We start from the raw sequence: 21609 nt of genomic DNA on the forward strand, positions 1-21609 counted from the left end.
AATTAATTCGCCTTTTTCTAACTTAAAAGAGCATAAAATCAAAATGTTCATATTTGTTATTTTCCTTAGTTAAAGTTCGGATATTAGTTAAAGCTTAAAATAAAACAATAGTAAAAGTATAGTTTAGTAAAAGTAATAAAACGTAACCGGGTTAACTAAATATAACTAAATTAAAAAGCCCTTTTTTGAAATAGTAAAAGTAAAAGTGCCTTTTTTAGTCGCACTAAAATTAAACATTTTTAAACCTTTTTGAAGCTCTTATAAAAAAAATTGGTATTTAAAAGAGCTTGGAAATAGAAAAAGATGAAAATAATTATAACATTAAGAAACATATTGTAACGAGATTCTAAATCAAAATTTACAAGAAGTATTATCTCTTTGTAAAGGTATTTACTTAAATAATACTGAAGCAAAATTTAAGAAATTAAAAAACAAAAAATACAGCCGAATATCGCTTAGAATTAGAATTGATAAAACAAAGTCATCTTAAATTATAAATATTATTATATGAAAATATGTAACTCAAAACTTTCTAGTCTTCCCGTTTTGAAAACTCGCCCGTAAATGTTAAAATGATGTACTTGAGATATTTGAGAATATTTTTTTTCAAAGTCAAGCTGAAATAATGGTAAATGTAATGGTAACAAATAATCGCTTAAAAATTGTTTTTTTGAATTGAACAAATATTTTAAACAAAACGTTAATTCAGCCTAAAATACTTAAAATTAAGTCACGCACAATTGAGTAAAATTAAAATTGAAATATCTAAAAAGCCCCTAATATAAGAATTTATAGAAAGCGTGTTCGAAATAATTAGTTATAAAATAATTACGAAAATATAATTTAGGCTGAATTTGACGTTTAGAGTTACTTTTGAATTCGCCCGACGCGTAGATTAAGCGCTTGTAAATACGCGTTAGATCAATATGCAAATCGTAAGAAAATCAACAAAAAATAACAGGTTTTTAAATCTAATTTAATAAATTTAGATTTTTAACCGAATTTAACCCTCGGTTCTCAACATGAAACAATAAATCCCTATCTCTAAACAAACTCCTATAAACAAACTGCAGTAATCTCCAAATAAACCCTTCCGAAAACCCTCACTTAGTAAAACAAATGTTTGTCTAATTGCCCTTTGCGAAAAATGAGGTACAGCCAGTCATCTTCCCTTTAATTATCCGAAAGGATATATTTGGGATCGACTTCCTGTATACCCATGGCTTGTCAAAGCAAAGGCTGTGATATTACTAAGTTATACAGTATCTGAACTACTGTACAACCAGTAGAGAAATTAACATAAACGTAAATAACAGAAGAGAAAAATAAAAATTATAATTCCGATTTTCAAAAACAAAATTGACCTCTGGACCCCTTTACCCCATACATAGCCGTTCAATAAATATCTCTGGGAAGAATTACACACAATTCTTCATATAACCCCCTGACCCCAACAAAAAAAGTATTGGATTTATTAATGATTTGATTACGGATTTAATTAGCCAAAGAATCGTGAATAAATTAAAAAGTTGATTTCATTTATGATTTTTTCCAATTATATTGTAATCATTGTAAAATTGCGCGTGTTTTCGTCTACGCTACATTTGTACGGGCGATCTACCGGCTGTAAAATTTCTAAGAAACTAGTAAACATGTTATAAAACCATTTTGTTTTTGTGTTTTCTATCTCAAATCTCGAGGACAAAAGGATGGGGATAATCTAGCCATCTCTATGGAATATAGCTGGCTATTTTTAATGAAAAGTAAGGTGGTAATCATATTTATTGAAGGCAGTGGCAATTGCGTTTTAATGGATGGGAACGGGATAAGACTGATCGTCTGTTAGGATGGGGATGAGGAAGAGTCGGTCATCTCTAAGGATGCAAATGAGGAAGAGCCGGTCATCGCAAAGGATGGGAATGGGACTGAGCTGGTCATCTCTAAGGGTGGGGATGAGGAGTAGCTGGTCATCTCAAAGGATGGGAATGGGACTGAGCTGGTCATCTCTAAGGGTGGGGATGAGGAATAGCTGGTCATCGCAAAGGATGGGAATGGGACAGAGCTGGTCATCTCTAAGGGTGGGGATGAGGAATAGCTGGTCATCGCAAAGGATGGGAATGGGACAGAGCTGGTCATATCTAAGGATGGTCATGAGGGAGTGCTAGTCATCTCTAAGGATTGAGATGAGGGAGAGCTTGTCACCCCTAAGGATGGGGATGAGCTGGTTATCGCTATGGCTGGTAATGAGGAGAGTCAGTCATCTCTATACAAGGATGGCCATCTTTAAAAAGAGGAATGAGGATTAGTTTTTTCTTGAGTTTAGAGAAAATACACTACATAATCTAAAACACAGGTAATCCAGCACTTGAAAAAACAATGTAACCGAAACTGTTTAAGAAATATATTTTGAATATTTTAGATTACTTTTTTTTACTAATGAGCAATAGGGTAAGGAAGTTTTTTTGATTTTCAAAAGTTTTCTGGCAAAATTCCTGACACTCGCAGCCGTCAAATTAACGAATTTCTGGGGGTTTTATTCTTCCAAAACTGACAAGATATTATGTCCGGGAGTTCACCCCCGAAAACATTCTCCCATAACTAATTAGGATAAAAACGCCAAGTTTCTAATTGGTTCTGGCATTTCCAGAAAAGAAAACCCCCAGTAATAGAAGAAGAAGCGAGAGAGAGAGAGAAAATAGACTCCTCGAGGTCGGTCGTCCCATTGGCGTTAATGAGAGTAAGAAACGGCCAAGCCCAACACCACCACAGCCAAAACAATATTCAACGGGGTGAAATGGCGTTGTACCCCCTTTTACCCCCAAGACTGAAAGAAAAGAAGCGAGCGAGAGAAGAACACCCGCCCAACAGCTTCGACTTTTCAAGACCCCGAGGTTCGAAAGACGGTGATACCGAGATGGAAGGAGGATTCCGAGAAAGATCAGAAGGGCCAAAAGATAGGCGACCGTAGAAATTAAAAGTAACATTAATCACTTTAGGACGCCAGGGTGGAAACACATGGGGACAGAAAGAGTGCGAGAGTGAGAACTACATCAAGGGATAGCCCTCGTCTCGCGACTCAGTCCACTCCTTAAACCCGAATAGAGAAGATAACCGAAGACGGTGAACCGCTAATGGTACAATTATCTATCCTTTCTCATTACGGTAAATTCAGTAAGACTGGCTGAACTTAACTCGAAGAAACTGAATCAAATATTCTTTTCCTTCTCAGCAGCCTTCTTTCTATCCTGGTTTTTAGATTGATAGAGCAAACTACGGTTTTGTCGAGAGTAATGGTGAAGGGGGTCAGGCTAATTTCTTAGGAGATGTCGTCGAAAGACTCTAGGCTCGTCTTTTTCTTCTTCACCAAAAGGAATAAGAAGGGGTCTCGCCCGTTCGGACACCTACACTCGGCTGGTAATACGCGACGAGAGACAAGTCCCGGGAGAGAAACTTCGGGGCAGAACTAGCGCGTGAGAGACGATTAAAAAGGACCAAAGTTAGCTTCTTTTAAACGAGACCTCGAGAAAAAGAGAGAAAGGGTGACAGGAAAAAGGGGTGTAGATGGCGAAAAAATTACCGAGAAATTAGTTTAATTAAAATGATGTTTCCTCCATCACCTTCTCCTACATATACCTCACTAATGTCTTCTCTTTTAGAATGTTCTTGGAAATTAGTCTCGCTTTCGAATTAGTGAATAAATCCTTCCTCGCTTTTCAGTAAAAAGTTCAGATGAGAGTATCTTAGCTCGTTTATAATCCCTTGTTTGTAGTTTCATTGGTTTTCAATGTATCAATTAAACTGTGACAGATAATTCCATTGTTTTTTTTTTAAGCTTACATGTCCGATAAAAGGCATAAATACTCTCAAAATGATCTTACGTTGACATAAAATTTAATTTTCCTCCTAGCCACATTATCCATTAATTTGATGTAAGCATGGCTTACTTTGGTCTTTAACATAAGCTAACCTAACCTAATAAAACATGGAGTCAATTTCTAAAAGGATTCCAACATTACACTTAAAAATAACACGATTCGGCAATCGCTAACTTAAAAATACGCACAATATTCTATTAAAGTCATTTGGCGACGCTGAAGAGAACGGTAGTGTATTTACATTTCTGTTCATCAATGTGCAAAATCGAGGGGCTTTTCATGCTAGAGAAGTGTTCATTTAATGCACCTGCTTTTCTCGAGAAATTTATCAAACGTTAAATTTTATCTTTTAACCTACAGCGAGATAGGGCAACCTTTATTACACCAAGAAGAAAAGCGCCAATGGTCAAAGAACATTGAGGCCGTTCACTCTTTAAAACTAAAGAGATCGTTAAGAGTATAGCCGACGGGTTGGGTCGAGTCCCTTATTAATCATAAAAGGACATCCATACTCTCCCCTCCTAACGGCAATTATGGGCCAAATATAAATTCGTCTTGTCCAATGATAAAGTAAAAGTAAAAGATGAAGAAAGGGGCGGTAGGGTGCAATATTTTTTAACGGTTATATCAGGAAAAGAGGAAGAAAGGGAGAGTTTTCCCTTTGCTCCCAAGGAAGAAACTTATGACGGAAAACAAACTTATGGCCAAAGAGAGAGAGAGAGAGAGAGAGAGAGAGAGAGAGAGAGAGAGAGAGAGAGAGAGAGAGAGAGAGAGAGAGAGAGAGAGAGAGAGAGAGAGAACTTTTCTTGTATCGGATTTTCTTTTTCCATCCTTATGGTCAATAGAGAATAAATCCCTCAAGAAGGAGGTCAAAATAAAAGGGAGCCCCTGTTCGAGAGAAAAAGACGCCGGGTGGCCAGATTCCCGACGCTGAAATAGCCTAAACTAAAGAGAAAACAACCCAATATAGCCAAACCCCATTCAATTCTCGTTTGCCTGTCTTGAAAATAATATAGTTGTAATTCGATTATTATAAGTAAATTTATGTTCTTCGGTGAACTCGTACGATTGCTGAGATTATTATTTTGGCAGAGATGCAAGAAAAACTTCAAGTTCGTGACGTGAATTTTCCAGCCAAATTAGACGAAGGAAATAGCCAAATTGGACATAATTAGCCCAATCCGGTTACCCGTACTCTAACTACAACCTCTTTGAAAACAAAGAAAAGGGAGCTAGCAAAATTCAGAAAAAGGGGAGGTGGAGAGGAAGAGAAGGAGAGTTTTGGCGGCCGGAGCTTTCGTATCCTTTTTCAAAGTATTTCTTCCTGCCATCTCCGTTCGCTCTTTTCCTTGACGAGTCTCTGTTTTCCTTTTTTTCCTTCCCCTTCCCCCTTTACTTTTTCCTGGCCATACTCCCTTCGGTTTAGGTTTGAAGAAGGATCTTCTCCGGGGCTAGATTAATTGAAAAATCGATGCCCTTTCTTTTACCCCGGCCTTTTCCCTCCACAGTTCTCCTCGGTCTTCCTTCACCCCTACCACCATTGGCTAGCCTCGTCCGTCTATTGTTTCTCTATATTAAACGAAATTCGGACGCGCCTAAAGCTTGGGGGGCTAAAAAAAAGAATGAAAAGCAAGGAAGAGCGAAAGAGAACAGAGGGAGAAGAAGAAGGGCCCAACTGCTAAAAATGCGTGCTTCGAATGTTTAAAAATGTTTCGTGCTTTTATTCCGAGTTTCGCCCTTTTTTACATGCACTAGTGTTTGTGTCTATACATATATAAATATATATTACTGCCCTGTATACTCCTTTTCGGTTCAATAAGATCAAAAGTAAAAATAGCCTCATGGATTAAAAGTATAGGGAGGTAAAAAAGTTCGTAAAAGTTTACTAAAACATTCAAAAATACGGTATATGGCATCGGGAAGGACTATACCCTTTCTCCTGCATAAACTTCATAAATAACATCCAAAGTTATGGAAATTTAAAAATAAAAAAGGCTCCAACGGAGAAGGAAAGGGCCAGGTCCCATTTGTTTTGTTATATTCAAATTTATCATTTTTTGTTGATCTTCGAAATACCTTTAACGTAGAAAACCACTCCGTCAAAAGGCATAGCCAACCTTATTTTTGGTATGGTAAGAGGTCAAGCTTATTAGGAAGAGAAAAGAAGGGGGAACTGGGGGTCTTCTACTACGATTAATGACCCCCAGTCGACTTTAATATCGAAAAATGAGGCGCTGGTTTGGAAAACCTCCCTTTATTCTTAACCCTTCCCTCTCAAAGCGGCCGAAAAACATTTTCAAGAATAATTATTCCGCTACCGAGGATGAAACTCGTCAAAAGAAATTTATTTAAAACACGAACCGCAATTCTCTCTTTCGCTCTTTCTCTCTCTCTCACTCTCTGTCTTTTCGTTTTCTCATTGCGCCCTCTCCAAGAAAAAAGGAGAAAAAGAAATTGGAAGCCCAGTTAGGCTAAGCTAAAGCAGCAGGAACAACGAGTTACCATTAAAAGAAAAATCCGTTTTATACATTAATAAAACCGAATCCTAATTAAGGCTAAAAAGAAACAACCTTTGATTGGAATAACGACCAAAGCTAGCTCGCCTTTTCTTTTTTGGGTTATTGAGCAAATCTTACCAAGACAAAAATTATTACCCAAAAATCGCCGCGAGCGGTTTTCCATCGAATTTTCCACATTGACCCAACTGTGAAGAAAAAAAAGGCAACATAAGGTTTAGGGTTTTGTTTGCAGTAGAGCTCTTTCAATTAGAAAACAAGGTTTTAAAATAAAATGGTTCATTATATCTCATATAACATTTATGGTTTGATTACGCTGCAATATTTTAAAATGAAACGAGACCAAAACATAGCGTCCATACATTTTAAGATTAACTCCTCCAACATCAGTCGTTAGCATTAAGTAGTAACTAAATAAATGGGTTCGGGAAACGAATATCCATAAAAATTATTAAAAAAATATAAATTGAAAAAACTTGTACGCTTTAAAAAAATTTGCATATTTCATTTTCCTTTAAATATTTTGCGTCCATTTTTTTTAAATTTTTAGGATGTTTTTCAATATTTTATATTATTAAATTTTTTTGTTGTCATTTTTAAGTGCAAAATCTTGTATAAAAATACGATTTTCCCCGGGTTCACTCCTACCTTTATCGGTGAGATCCAGCTTTCATGAAAAGTTACTGAAATAAAAGAAATATTAAAAAACCCATAACAGTCTTTACTAGTGAATGTTGAAAGAGCTGAATATATAATATTAAACCAAGAACCCATATAAGACTCGAGAACGTATCAATAGCAATATTAATTTTTCTTGACCTCGTCTATTTTGTGGACCAATTTGGTCAGTTTCCCCGGGCCCCGGGACGATTGCAGGGCTGTCTTGAGAGGGGCCCGCGATTTCGTAAATTTTCTAGGGCCCCACAAACTCTCTCGACGGTCCTGAAAGTTTGAAATGAGGGAGTATGGAATCGTTGAGGGAAAGCATTCTTACTTGTCATCCTTCTTAGTTCTTTAATATGTTCTTGGGTTAAAATCATTAGATCTGAACACGACACAGTGATATATTTTTGGCTATATCAACTTTTATTTAAATCCATCACGGTGATTTGGTTGTTTTCTCTTCTACAATTAACCACACTTTGTTTCAATTTTTTGGGGTTTTTTTTTTCGTTTTGTTTCATCATTATATGTTATTTCAGTTTAACCTACACACTTATCGCGAGTGTGGGTTTTTTTTTAATCATTTAAATGAAGATCGTGATTCAGTGGGGAAAGGGTTAAGGGAACGGGGTTGTTCAAAAAGAAGGCGGAGGAGGAACTGGCCCACTTTGTTTTTGAAATATCTGTAGGGATCAAGGGGGGGGGGGAGGAGACGAGAATCGGCAATATATATAGGAAAAAAAAGTTAAAATACAACTTAACATTTCTTTTTTTTTCTTATAAAAATCGGAGGAACGGAAAAATTAAAATGTCACGGCATATTTTTAACAGTTTGTTTTTGTTTGTTTGTTATTTGTCACGGCTTTTTATGTACATCACACGCACAAATTGTTTTTGTTTTTTTTTCTTGTTTTTTTTTGGATAAACCACACGAGAGGATTACGTAATCAAAAAAATAATAAAAAAAATTAAAATGTTTTTCTTTCTGAGAAAAAACATACACAAACACACTGTTGTTCTTTTTTTTTTATAATAATCTGACTTTTTTTCCCACGGAATTATGTATTTTGTTTTTTTGTATTTTAAGATGTAACATATTATTTTACGTCATTTTATCTCGTGGTATATTTATTAATTATTATATTTTTTCCCCCAAAAATTTGACGGTTTTTCAAACCGCCAAAAAACATTGAAATGGTATATCACAGCATTATGGAAGTGCACATAGTCAGACAATATTGTTTTTGTTTTTGTTTTTTCTTCTTATTATTAATAATAATTTGTTTTTTACATTTTTTATTCTCAATTGTATTTTTTTTAAATACCCCTATATTTTTTTTAATTCTAAATATATAAACATTTTTTTAATAAGGGAAAATTTGGGGGTATTCCTTATTTTTTAATTTTAATTTTTTTTTTTGGAGAGCGTAAAAATTATAAAGGGTTTTTGCGCTAATGTTTTATAATTTTCTTTCAATTTGTTTTTTTTACAAGCGATATGCAAACGTTATATTCAAGCGTACGTTTTTGAATTTTATTTTTGGCAATTGTTGAATATCAATTTTTGTATTTTTTCTTTAGGATTGTTTTAATTTTAATTAAATAATAATTAAAAAAAGCCAATTTAAGCGATGCTAATTTTTTTTTAATGTCAAGGCGAGCGAGCGAAAAACATAGCAGCAGCAATTGATGGAATGTTACGAATTAGTGCCTAATTTAAAATCAAAAAAGCTATAAGCGATTTGACGGTCTCTTTCTCTCAAATGTATTTAATTTTAATTATTTATTACTTAATTAAACTGTTACGTTAGTGTATGAATACTTGCACTAGCCCGCTTGTTTTTTACGTTTACTCAAACCTAACTATTTCGTATTATTTAGTTCTAACAACGGGGGGAGTTTAGGGGATTGTTTTTAAAACCTAAAAAAAATAATAATTAAAATAATATTTTTCTTCTAATTAATTTTAAATTAAAAAAAAATTAAAATAAAATTTTATAATTCCCAAAGTGCTTGAATTAAAAATTAAACTTCGTTTAATGCAACAGCACCCTTAATTTAATTTTCTTCCATATAATTTAAGGCCAATTAAGGTGGAATACTGCTCATCGCGGGACATTCATTATTTAGAAAAATAATAAAAATTATTTTAATGTCAAATTTGGCCGCGGTTTTATTTTTCCTATTTACTTATCTTTTGGGGAACGACTAGAAAAATTGCCCTTTTTAACTTTAACGTCGTATAGACTATAATTAAAAAAGAATTTGTTTAAATATACGATAATTAATTACAAAAAATGGGATTATTTAAAAAATAATAATAATAATAAATGATGATGGGGATTATTCAAATTTAAAGCTAAAAACCCCCAAAAACATTTAAGTATATAATTATCATAATTTTGGGAAACTAAACTCGTTAAGTCAATAAGGCAATATCACCGTTTTATTAAATCATACATTCCAGCATGAATATTTTTTTTAGTAAATTTGTAGATCGATAACTTTCATGGAATGGCCTATACAAACTAATTAACGCAAAAATTATGCAAAAAAAGCTGGAAAATAAGGTGATATTACCCGAGAAATAAATATAAAATTAAGGGCTTATTAAAAAATTAATTAAAACTAACTATACCAAAATTAATAAACCGCATTTCTCAAGTGTTTTTCTGTGTAAGCGTGGATTTCTATATATATTTTTAAGTTTGATTAAAAACCGTTCTTTGAAACTGTTCTGTCGTTAAATATGTCCGGAGAAAATAATGTATTTGAGATACAGGGTGTATGGATGTATGTATGTATGTATGTTAATATGATAAAAACAATTATGGCAAAAAATTATTCTAATAAACAATAAACAACTGAATTAATAAGTAAAACAAACAATTCGGGGGACTGAATAAAATCGCGTCGGTGGTTGTGGGTTGATTGGTTATGGATTAACTATTTATCTATTAATAAAAACACGAGAACTTCCTAACACTTATATCGGGAGGGATGTCTATTAATTAGTTTAATTGCTAGTTATGGCAAAATGGCTATAATAATAATCGTAATAAATTTAACAATATGTTAACGAATCGTTTTAATTAATAACGGAGAGGTGGAAGGTGTATGTATGTATATTCTAGGCCAACGCTAATAATTACATAAATGACGATAATAAAGGTATTTAAAGGGTCAAACTGGAGGTCATTTTTTTAATCAATTAATATATTTTCATTTAGTTTCATTTACTTATTTTTTTTTTGAATCTTTTTCTTTAGACACCATATTCTTTGTGAGCAATAGCCGCGAGCAGCACCGAGTTTAAAAATGTATTTTATATGAAATAATAATTATATTTGTTTGTTGTTTTGAAAAAGAAATGATTCCCATTTTTAGGATCTGAAATTTGGCCAATACGAGTAAATAGGGTAGGAGGAGGAGGAGGGTTATATCTATTTTGTCAAAATCAGAGACGAGTTGTTGTATGTTTGTTGAGGTTCCTCTAAGGGGAATTCAGGTTGGATTAGGAGGGTCAAGTTTTTACGAGGGCCTGAGGCTGATACTTATACTGAATGCGCCCTAAACCTCACGGTAAACAATAATCAATATTTCGAAAAATCAATTAAAATGTATTAATAATAATAATTATTATCCTTAATGAATTAAAAACCTGTATGTTTTTTTTAACTTTGTGACATGGTTATTTCTATTGAAGTCAAGTACGGACGCTTGGGGTCGGCACGTGACACTGCGATGTTAAGGGTTATTTGAGATATATCGGATTTGTTTTTATTTATTATTATTATATTGGTTATTGTTGTTTTGTTTATCCATAGATTAGATGTATACTGTAATATTGTGGTTGTAGTTATTAATTATATATCAGAGAACAATTATATATATTGAAATATATCGAAAAAACGTGATTTATATATATGTATATATAGATTTTGTATGTTTAATTATTACCAACTATACTGTAACGTAAAGAAAAAACTGTGATATAGCGCTGTTTTTATTTGAAGTATTTTCTGAAACCTGTTTGTTTTTTATTTTTATTTATTTTGTCTGAACTGTACTAGTTTTATTTTTTTCGAGAAAAATTGTCATACGTTTTCGAAGAAAAATTACCACTAATTAAGAATTATATTAAATTCTTTCTGGTAAAGGGGCCACACGACTTTCAAGGGGAATTTAGGATCATTTAACGGATTGAGATGGATTAATTATATCGGTTTTGGTTGTTTTATTTTGTTACGTTATCTGCTGTAATAATCGGAATTTTCTGAAATTGTATTTGTATTTTTACGTTTCACAGAGGGGATTTTTATGAGGATAAAATTGGGGGTTATTTGTTATTGTTTGAATATAGTACGATTATGACCCTTTTGAAGGGATATCCTGCGAGGGATTATGGGTTATCTGAATCCAGTATACTGTAAAGACCATACCCTCGGTATAGCTAAAATCTAAAAACTACATTTTTATCGTAACTTTTTGTTTAAGCTTTCTGTTTTATTGTTTTTTTGTTTTAAATGACACTGACTGACTCTGTTGTATTATTATTTTTTTCTAACGTTTAGATTAACTATATACTGATGAATTTTATTCTGTATTGAAGGGGATTCGTTTGTTATCGAAAAGTGCGTGGATTAGTTAATTTAAATTTTTACTTTTTAAATATGGTAGGTAAATCTATTACTTTTTTATCTTGGCACTTAAAATATACGTTTGTTTTTTTTATATTATCGATCCGATTTTTAAACTAATTTTTAATTTAAATAAAAGCCTTAAAAAGGGGATAGGGGGAAGCTGAAATAATATTTCTTTTAATTTTTTTAATCTTCTTTTTCCTTATTTAAATTTTCATATTCGAAAAATACTTTTTATTTTTAATTTGTTTTTAAATTTCGAATTATTTTTTTTAAGCTGAAAAAGTATGATTTTGCGATGACGTGAATATTTTTATCTTTTGTCTGACAAATGGTTAGTTTTATTTTTTAATTATCTTATGTTTCCCCTTTCAAGAGTGCAAGCGTTTTAATTTTTACGGATTTAATTTTATTTCGGACATCTAATTTCGCGGCGGCCATTTTTCTTCCAGATTTAGTTTATTATATACATTTTTAAATTTAAAATAATTTATAATTCTCCCAGATTATCCTGATCTGTTTTTATCTAAAAATTAGGTCCTGTGAATTATTTTATGGGAATACCGTAATTAAGCTGAAATAATATCGTTAGGGACTAATTTAATTTCTTTCAATATTATCACAATTTGGCTTAGCGAAGATGTACGTGTTAATTAGCCAGGAAACTAGTAAATTTAAAACCAATTAGTAATAAAATTAAATGCCACCTAAATGCGAAGCCGAAACTCTGGATTTTCATTTAGCCATTATTATTTTAGTGTTTAATTTTTTTTTGGATCAATCCGCGCGAAGTGGTTTAAACATTTTTCTCTACTGGTATTTAATTTACAACTCTAATGACACCGGACAAATCAATATTGTTGTATGTTTGTTTGTTTTTTTTCCTTAAACTTTTTTTTTCTGAAAAAATGTTAAATGTTTGTTTATTCATCTTCCACACTTGTATAAAACGCTTATGTCTACCATATATTTACGATATTCTCTACAACTGTTTATCGAAAAATTATTTCGGAATGAAATGTATCGCTTTGCGGGGGAAAAGGGGAAGGTTTGTATTTTTATTTATTTATTTTCATTATCATGTTTTGTTTTATTTTTATCCACAGTTAAGCCTATTTTCTAAAATGATTAACATTATAGCGCCGAAGACGATTTATTTGTTTTCTTTGTTTTTTAGGGATTTTTAGTCTGAAGGGGGAGAGGATTAGCCCTGTTTTAATTTATCAACTATAACACCGTTTTCGAGACAATTTTAATTATTTTTTTTGTTTGCATCAGCATGTTTTTTGTTTTTATCTAGAATAAGAATAAAATGCATACGTTTAGGACATACAAATTTTTTAAGTTCACCAAAATAGATCATTATTAGTTGAATTTTGATTATTTTTCGGGTTTTTTATTTATTAATTTTTATTTCTTTTTTTTTTACTTTTTGGATATACATAATGATGTTATTGTTATCACAGTTTAATTTCCATTCGCATTTTATTATTAATTTTTTTTTAAATTATCTCAATCGATTTTTTTATTATTAATATTAATTTTTTAGTCTCGAAAAAAAAATTATCGGACTTTCATTATTAATTATCTTTAATCTCTTCATCATCATCTCCCCCTCGTTTATTTTTTTTAATATGATTGGATAAAAATAAAACGCCTTCGTGTTTGGAATAATTAGGGTTTCTTGGTTAATTAATCAATGGAAAAACATTCTGACCGAATCTTCGAATTCCCCTTTTCATTTTGTTTTTTACTTCCTCCAAATATATAGCAGACAGTAATTCCCTAAACGTTGATTCGCCGAATTAAATAATTTTAAATTCAATTTTAAGAAGGTATAGTTCCAGCGGAGATAACGTTCCTAAATTCGGAAATACGTAATAGAGTATTTAAAGATCGTTAAAATGAGACCAAAAGCGTTGAAATCGGATGTCACAGTGGTCATTTTTTAAATTATATTTTATTTATTGACCAATTTAGTAGTTTTTTTCGTCTCATTTTAAAGTTTTAACTTTACGCGATTCCTAATTTAAAATAAAATTTGTCGCTGGATTTTTAAATTTTCAAAAAATGCCAGAAACAGCGTATAGCAATTAAGCAGACTTCCCAACTAGTTTTAACCCTTTATATTTAATTATTTCGCTGCATTGAGGATGTATCGAACGAAAAATACGGTATAATTCTTATATTATTATAATTGCAAATTTGCAACAAACTTAACTTGGAGTGTTTTATTCATTTTTTTATTTAATTAACACGCAAAAAATTGGGGAGAAAAAATCTTTGGTTATTATTAAGTTTTTCTAAAAAAAAAATTTCTCACTTAAAAATTCTAGTTACTTTCGTTACTTCAAAACCGAGTAGAAATTAAATTAAAATTATAATTTAATTTAATTTTTCTTTTAGCAAGTATGTCTAAACTTGACGAATGATTCGAATATCGTTAAACGATTTGAATTAAAGCCCAATCAAAAAAACACTTCTGTCCAATGAAAATTATGACTCGAGTTTATAGCTTACAGCTAAAACAAATATATATTGTAATAATAATTATTACAAAAAAAGATATATCATTAATAAATTATAAACTAAACCAACCAACCAACCGGACTTGGTCCGCATTTAAATTTGACTTTGTATGTATTATTTTTATTTATAATAAATTTCATTTTTAAATAAGATTTTAGATGAAAAAAAATATTCAAAATAATAATTTGCTTTCAGCTTAGTGAAGAGATCATTTTTCTATAGTTAATAATTATTTATTTTGTAAAGAAAATTTACGGACATAAGTGGGCTTTTTTTAAAAGAAATAATTCGAATACTTAGACTTAAATTCGTTTAGACGTACTTGCTAGAAGAAAAACTGTTAAATTAAAATTTTCTAAAACCGAAATCTGCATTTATTTAATATTTTTTTTGCTCTACTCTAAACCGTTTTAACCGAATCACGTGGAAAAATTAATCGATCAAGGCCCTATATATATTTGATGTAAATCATACCAAAACTAAATCGATTAATTTTCAAAAAAAAATAAAACCTTTTTAAGTGAGTTTTTACCATATTTTATTGCACATCCGGTTTGCCGCGGTTCTATATTTTCCCTTCATTGATGTAATTTCTCCTTTACATTTTTAAAAATAACTTAACCTTTATATATAAAAAAATGTTTCCCCGTTATGGGATTCATTTAATGTTTCTTAAAAAAACAAAAAAAAAAACTTTTGAAAAACCCTTTTAAGTCAGTTTTCCCTTAATAAATTTTTTTATCCGATTTCCTATATAATTCCGTCATTTCAATTTACTAATTAACGTATAAATTAATTAGAAAACTTAAAATAAAAACTGCTTACGGCGTTTCGTCCATTTTTTCAGGAATGGAGATTTTTTGGGCTTTCCAGCGAGTTTGTCTTTCAGTGTATGTTGTTGTATTTGTTAATAACCGGGGATTTAAACAAAATCTTCTTTAACTTAGTTATACATCGATAAAAGAGAAAATTGTTCGTTTTCTCTTTTACTTAATTAATAATAGCCGGGGGGAGGCGTGAGGGGGTCGAAGGCCTACCAGATGATGACGTCACGCGAAACGCGAATTCGTCTTGAGCTCCACCTTAAAATCCTCCTTCGTAATTTTAACTTAATTACGAAGTTCAACGTCTTTAGTTTATTTTTTTTTTAATTATAACGCTTCACTCTTCCAGAGTTCAGAATAATTTTTAACAAGTAAAAGATATCGTTCAGTTCATTTTTTGTATCTTTTTCCTCCGTAATATAAATTACAATTTTCCGAGAGACTGCGGGAGAGAATTTTTTTAAATTTTCACCAAAAGTTTTAGTCAATTCGTCTCGATTGTCTCCATAAATTGTAAAATTTAGTTTTGGCAAAAAAAGAAGATGGGTAATTTGATTCCGACTATCTTCAATTTTTTTAATTTTTTTTTTACTTTTTTTGTTTTTTAAATATATATAATTGGGGTTGATTTTTTAATTGTTTATGTTCCGTAATAACGGTTTTTAATCGAATTAATTCGAATGTTGGCGATGTAAAATGAAAGAAAAAGAGGGGGAGGCTCGTATCGTCCAAAAGAGAATCCCCCATTATGGTTTAAATTAAACTCTATTTAGTCGGCGAGAGACGCCGGTTCATGAACCGTTAGCGGAGCTTCGCCATATTTTCCGAGATTACTCTTCTCTTCGATCGTTTTCCATGAATACAGCGAGTTCAAAAGGCGCCCATTTTTCCGTCACGCAAAATTATTTACGAAAAGTCGAATAATATTCGGTCCGGGATGATTGGGGTGTTCGCGTTCATTAGTAGTAGAAGCGATCGAAGAAGGGATGGTATCAATCGAGTTTGATTCCGGACGAAGAGGATGTCGGGGAAGCGGGTTCTTGTTTGATGCCTTTTTGGGACATGGCCAAGAGAGCGTTCAAGCTGTCTTCGGGGCTCTTAGAGTCGGAGCCACCTCCACCCAGGCCGACGTAGTTTCCGGTACCGGAAGACGAGACTCCCGGGGAAGGGCCGTGGTGGGACGAGTGGTGGTTGTGATGTCCGCTTCCTCCGTGCATGGGATGCGCGTGTAGTTCCGTGCCATCGGGAAGAGAGCAGTCGGGAGGCAAGCCGTTGGCCGTGGCGGGAGATGACGACATATTGCCGCCGTTGCTCGGTCCGTTCATCGCGACACCCACGGGACTATGGCCGTTCGGCGACCCTAAAACGGGCGAAACGGCGGACGAAGAACTCGGCGACATCATGGAGTTAGCGTGGACCGAGGAATTTCCGCCTAACGCGTTGGCGGCCGAAGGAGTCGAACAAGGCGGGGGAGCCACCATCGAAGACGAAGACATTTTGTAGTCGCGGTCCAACGTCGGGGGTCTACCTCTAGGGCGTCCCGTTCCCATTCCGGGGTGATGACCGTTACCGTTTCCGTGTCCCATTCCCATAACGTCCGTCGGAGGCCGACACGGCGGTTGAAATCGAGCGTCCACGTTCCTAGAATCTATTCGGCAATCCATCGATCTCGAGTCCGGTCGACAATCCATTGACCTCGAGTCCGGTCGGCAATCCATCGATCTCGAGTCCGGTCGACAATCCATTCGCGAATCCGGTCTCCCGTCCATTCTGGAATCGGGCCGGCTGTCCATCCTACCATCCAGGGAGCGACAATCGATCCTGGATTCCGGCCTACTATGTCCTCCGGCTTCCATCCTAGCCTCATTGGCGCGAGCATCCATGGCAGCCGTCTCCTGTTTGATTTGGTTGGCCAATTCCTTGACCACTCGCAATCCTTCGTCCATCAAGGTTTCCTGAACCAGCTGCTTGGTAATCTGCACGTTCCCCTTCTTCAGGGCCGATGACGAAACCAGTTTCATGGCCGAGTACATGTCCGAGGTGGTGCAAGGACCCATGGAGACGGTAGTTGGGCACGAGGTACCGCCACCGTTGTTGTTGATGTTATTAACGTTGTTGAGATTAGCGCCGGAGGATGCCATCCCCGCGTGGCCCAGAGCCGAGGCTTGTAACGAAGCCGAAGCCGAATGGTTTGAATCCTGCGACGGCGAATCGTGAGCGTCGTGACTCAGGGTCGGAGAAGAAGTGTTGCTGTAGGCCGAGAACTGAGAGTCTGCCAGGGGTAGCGTAGAGGAAAAATAAGACACCGCGCCGAAAAGAAAAGATTTTGGTTTTCCGATCGTCAGAAAAATACAGGACACCAAATTTTATCCCACATTAAAACGCGACCCCGAAAAGAGTGCCGGAGAAAAGTAATAAATGAAAATTAAATGAAAGTCAAATTTTTCGGAATCCAAGCTCGGGAAAGAGTGTATGGCCGCGAATTATTGCGAGTCTGAGTTAAAACGTGCAAAGTGACGGAATTCTATAAATTATAAAGCGAGCGAGAAAGTAAGAGTATGAGCAAGCGGAAAGTGGAGAAACCAGTAAATATGATATAGCAACAAATATATACGTATAGTAGGCTTGAAATATATAATGGCGTGCTCATGCCATATATAAATGGAAGCTATTACAGACCTGTATCGTCTGTGTCCATTTTTTCCGGCTCGGAACAAGTCGAAAGTCGACCGTAGCCTTTGCCAGACACGTACCTGCACGGCGCCAATCAGGAGACAAAAACAATTTACAAATCATTAAATATCTTCAATAATACACGCAAAAATATCTCGCATATATAAAAGCATTAGAAAACGTTCCCAAATTTATAACCAAAGTCAAAGACGAGTTAATTTTATCAGAGCTCTCTATACTGTATAATATATTGGTATCGTACACGCGTGTATTGCGGGCAAACATTTCTACAGGCACCCGTAAGAAACTAATGGGACTTTATTACCCTTACAGTAGGCTTCACTCTGAAAACAGTATGAAATATTTTGAATATTATTTTCGTACCGGCGAGGTTTCTACTCTACCGGACTTGACATCTCACCTCTTTATATCGAATAATGGTTTAAGAAACGACGACGAACGTATCTACTTTTCTTCATACACACCGCGCATATTTTTTAGGCCTTCCTCCCTCACTCTCTCTCTCTTCTTCCATCCCATTTTCCAAAACTTATGTCGGTCTGAATTTACGCGGAAACGAGAGCGTGGGTGTATCAGGAGAAGGAGGGGTGGCGATTTTTGAAAAGCGTCACCGCGGTCTGCCGAAAGGAATAATCCGAAGTGAGGATGCGGAGAGGATGGAAGATTTTGACAGAGAGGCTATAAGGGTAAAGACGAAGAGCGAGCGAGGGGTGAGGGCCCGTCATGAATATGCAAAGCGCAGATCTTCTGACAGGGTGGAGAAAAGAGAGGAGAGAGAGAGGATGGAGTGGAAGAAACCCGTAGATGAGATCACTCCTTCAGTCAATGTTGGGAATAAAAATTAAAATATGCTAATGGACAAATAAGGAATTCGATAGGGAGGAAAGAATTAGAGACGATTTCTCTCTTACCAAAATTTTAAAAGAGATAGAGTCAAACCATCATCTTACTTAAAAAAGCTGACTGCTTTGAAGAAATTGGGGAAAAAATGGTTTCGGATTTTCTTCAATTCTATTTGGATTCTTCTTTGAGTTTGTTTCAAATTTACTACTGTAAGGGAAAAAACCCGAGCTCAATTCTATCTTTGAACGTTCTCGAGTCTTATATGGGTTCTTGGTTTTCACAGTATACTTAATTACTATTCTAGAGAGGCCATAAATTTCAATAAAAAATTCGATTTTTTCAATGTTGAAATAAGTTTCAAATAAATTAGTAACTGACTCACTAAAAATAAAATCAATACCTTTCAAGAATATGATATTGGGATTAAAAGAAAAATCTTTTGTTTTGGTTTAAAACGAATATCATTGTAAAATATTACGTCAAAACAAACCCTTTTTTGAAGAAGAAAAAAAAATCAAAAAATCCAATATAGGCCTAGCTCTTTAGTAATAGACTAAATGTATAAAATTTAAATTCGTTCAATATAAAGCCGTCCAAAGAAAATAATCTTTACAAAATAAACTAGAAAAGTTATTTCGTTTCGAAGCTTTAATCCAATTTAAGTATCTAAGGGAGAGTCGTCTCTCCGAAGTTGAAAACGGCAACAAAAATATAAAACCCCCAAGAAGTAGTAGTGGCGTACTAGACTAGCAAGAAAGATTTTCTTGGGAGGATTGGACGGAGGGAGAGCGAGGGAGCGGGGGGGGTGTAGGACGGATACGAGGACTAATTTCGAACTCGAGAAAAGAGAGTTATTATAAGGAAGAAAGAATAATCCAAATCTCGATTAAGCGACAGCGTGAAATTGGTCGATTACGATACGGTGGTCCCACGCATCCAATGAAGAGAAAGTAAGGAGAACTATGGGTAAGAGGGTAACCCACTATAGGTGGGGGAAGGGGGTTGTTCCTATGACAGAGAGTGAAAAAGGATGAGAGGACGCGGCGGGAAAGAAGAGTTGGAGGATGCGAGAGAAGATATACCGAGGAGAGAGAGAGGGATGGGGGATGAGGGATAAATAAGGATTTACAGAAGAGTGGCAGGGGGAATATATATACACCACTATAGCCACCACTAGTAGTGCCGCACCGGGATAGCGATGGTGGCAGAAAGAGACTTGTTTTTAAGCTCATTTTGCTAAGCCTATTCCGACGAAGCCAAAAGGGCTTTTAAAAGTCGTAATGAACTCTGAATGCTTCGGAAAAGAAACCCTTCCCCTCTTCGCTCCCGCTCCCTTATAACTAAAGGAAGGGTAAGAGGCAACGGTGGGTAAAGGGTGGGGTAGAGAAACGCCGAATGTCACTGGTCATTAATTTTTGCGGGCAAACGACGCGAGTCATATGCAAATGAGATGGACGGCCCCCGATTTAGATCCCGCATGGACTGACTATAAGAGAAAAGAGGGTGTTTGCAGTAAGTTTAGATTGAGGAAAAAAAGAAAGGCGAAAAAGAAAAATGGGAGGTCGAAGAGGCTGTAGTCTAAAACTCGGGAGGGCGTGAAAGAATTTGGTCTAAAAAAGGGGGTTCTCTCTCTCTGAAAGACTCTCTTTCACCCACTACGTCATACAAAATCCTTCCACCAATCTAAATCTAGACTAGATCGGCGTACTCTAGCTGCCACTACCATTTTGGGAAAGGTTTTCCCGCCCAAGTCAGTTGTCGCTACCGGTATCTTCCGTCATTAAAAAGTGCCATTGTACAGTGCACGACGCGCGCGCGCGCAGGAATGATTGGCGCCCACTTTTAGATGGTTACGATGATGGTACTATACCGTACGTGGCAGGCGAGACTTACACTATAGGAGTGCTGGAGTTCTGCACCCCCCCCTTAAGTTTCCGAATCAAATTAAAAGTATTATGCGCGCCCCCTTTCGCTTTAACAACCAAGCTACTGCTAGACTTGCATTCATAATAGAAAGATTTTGGCATTGAAAAATAAAAAAAAAACATACTAGGACTAACTGCAACCATTAATTCGGGTTATCCAGAAGAGTCAAAATGAACCAATAAGAACTGGGTGTGTGCTAGGTTTAAGCACCACTCGCGTAGCAACCAAAAGAATCACGATTTTTGGGATGAGTGATGAACAATTTTTGTCAATACGAACTGACCCAAACCCCTGTTGAACCGAACTTGAAAAATCTCAAGTGCCCTATGCTTGACAAAAACTGAACTATAATTTTCAATCTTAAGGTTCAATTTAAAACCAAAGCAAAAAGTCTATAAAATCTCTTTGGTGATTTCAAAAAACAATGTAAAATAAATGAGAACTTTTTCGGCGGAAAGTCACAGGCTCTTTCCATAAAGGGTTCATGTAACTTTTTATATGTTTCCATTTAGGGTTACCATTGAGACTTTAAGTACCCTACCAACGAGAGTTGAAGAATTGAGCAATACGTAGAAAAACAGCTAAAAACCAAATGAATTGGATGGGGCATGCAAAAAAAACTATCATTGACCTCACTCGATAACAAAGCTACTTTTTCCGCATTAACGGTTCGATCTAATCGTCGTTATTTGTTTTTTTCCATCCCAGTTTCCCACCAAATAACATAACGCGTGAAAGAAGGATAATAAAAAGATTGGGTTCTGACCTGTCTAGCCTGCGAATTTGTCGACTGAGTTCGCTCTGTTCGTTGATGAGCTGCATCTGTTGGGTCGAGATCTGTTCGAGTTGCAACTGGACTTGACCGACGGCACCGAAATTGCCACATTCGCGAGTTTGCTGTAATCGAGCTTTCAATTCCTCCTGTTGACCGCCGAGACCTTTCAATTGCTCGACTATCGTTTCCAGACGTTCCTAATAAATCAAAACAAACGTGAAATGAAACCCAAATTTAAGTTTGTACCTTAAATTTTACAAGAACCTCGTTTAAAACTAGGTTTGCAAACAAAATTGTTGTCTAACATTCAATTTAATTATT

General features: G+C 34.9%; 1 protein-coding gene across 11 annotated transcripts in view; it reads right to left on the reverse strand.

Moving 5' to 3' along the window:
* Positions 1-7456: 7456 nt before the first annotated feature.
* The window catches only part of nab (NGFI-A-binding protein homolog), a 122487-nt gene continuing 108334 nt past the window's right edge, over positions 7457-21609 (reverse strand). For all 11 annotated transcript variants that reach the window (XM_089867592.1, XM_089867593.1, XM_089867589.1 and 8 more), the window contains 3 exons: positions 21280-21485; positions 17730-17803; positions 7457-17322 (listed from right to left, as the gene is read on the reverse strand). In XM_089867592.1, coding sequence (XP_089723718.1) covers positions 16043-17322; positions 17730-17803; positions 21280-21485 — 1560 coding nt within the window. In that variant the 3' untranslated portion in view covers positions 7457-16042. The remainder of the gene's footprint in view (positions 17323-17729; positions 17804-21279; positions 21486-21609) is intronic.

This window comes from Phalangium opilio, unplaced genomic scaffold, assembly GCF_054372755.1.
Source record: "Phalangium opilio isolate 3A_F unplaced genomic scaffold, DU_Popi_V2 ptg000024l_1, whole genome shotgun sequence".
Taxonomy (NCBI): Eukaryota; Metazoa; Arthropoda; class Arachnida; order Opiliones; family Phalangiidae; genus Phalangium; species Phalangium opilio.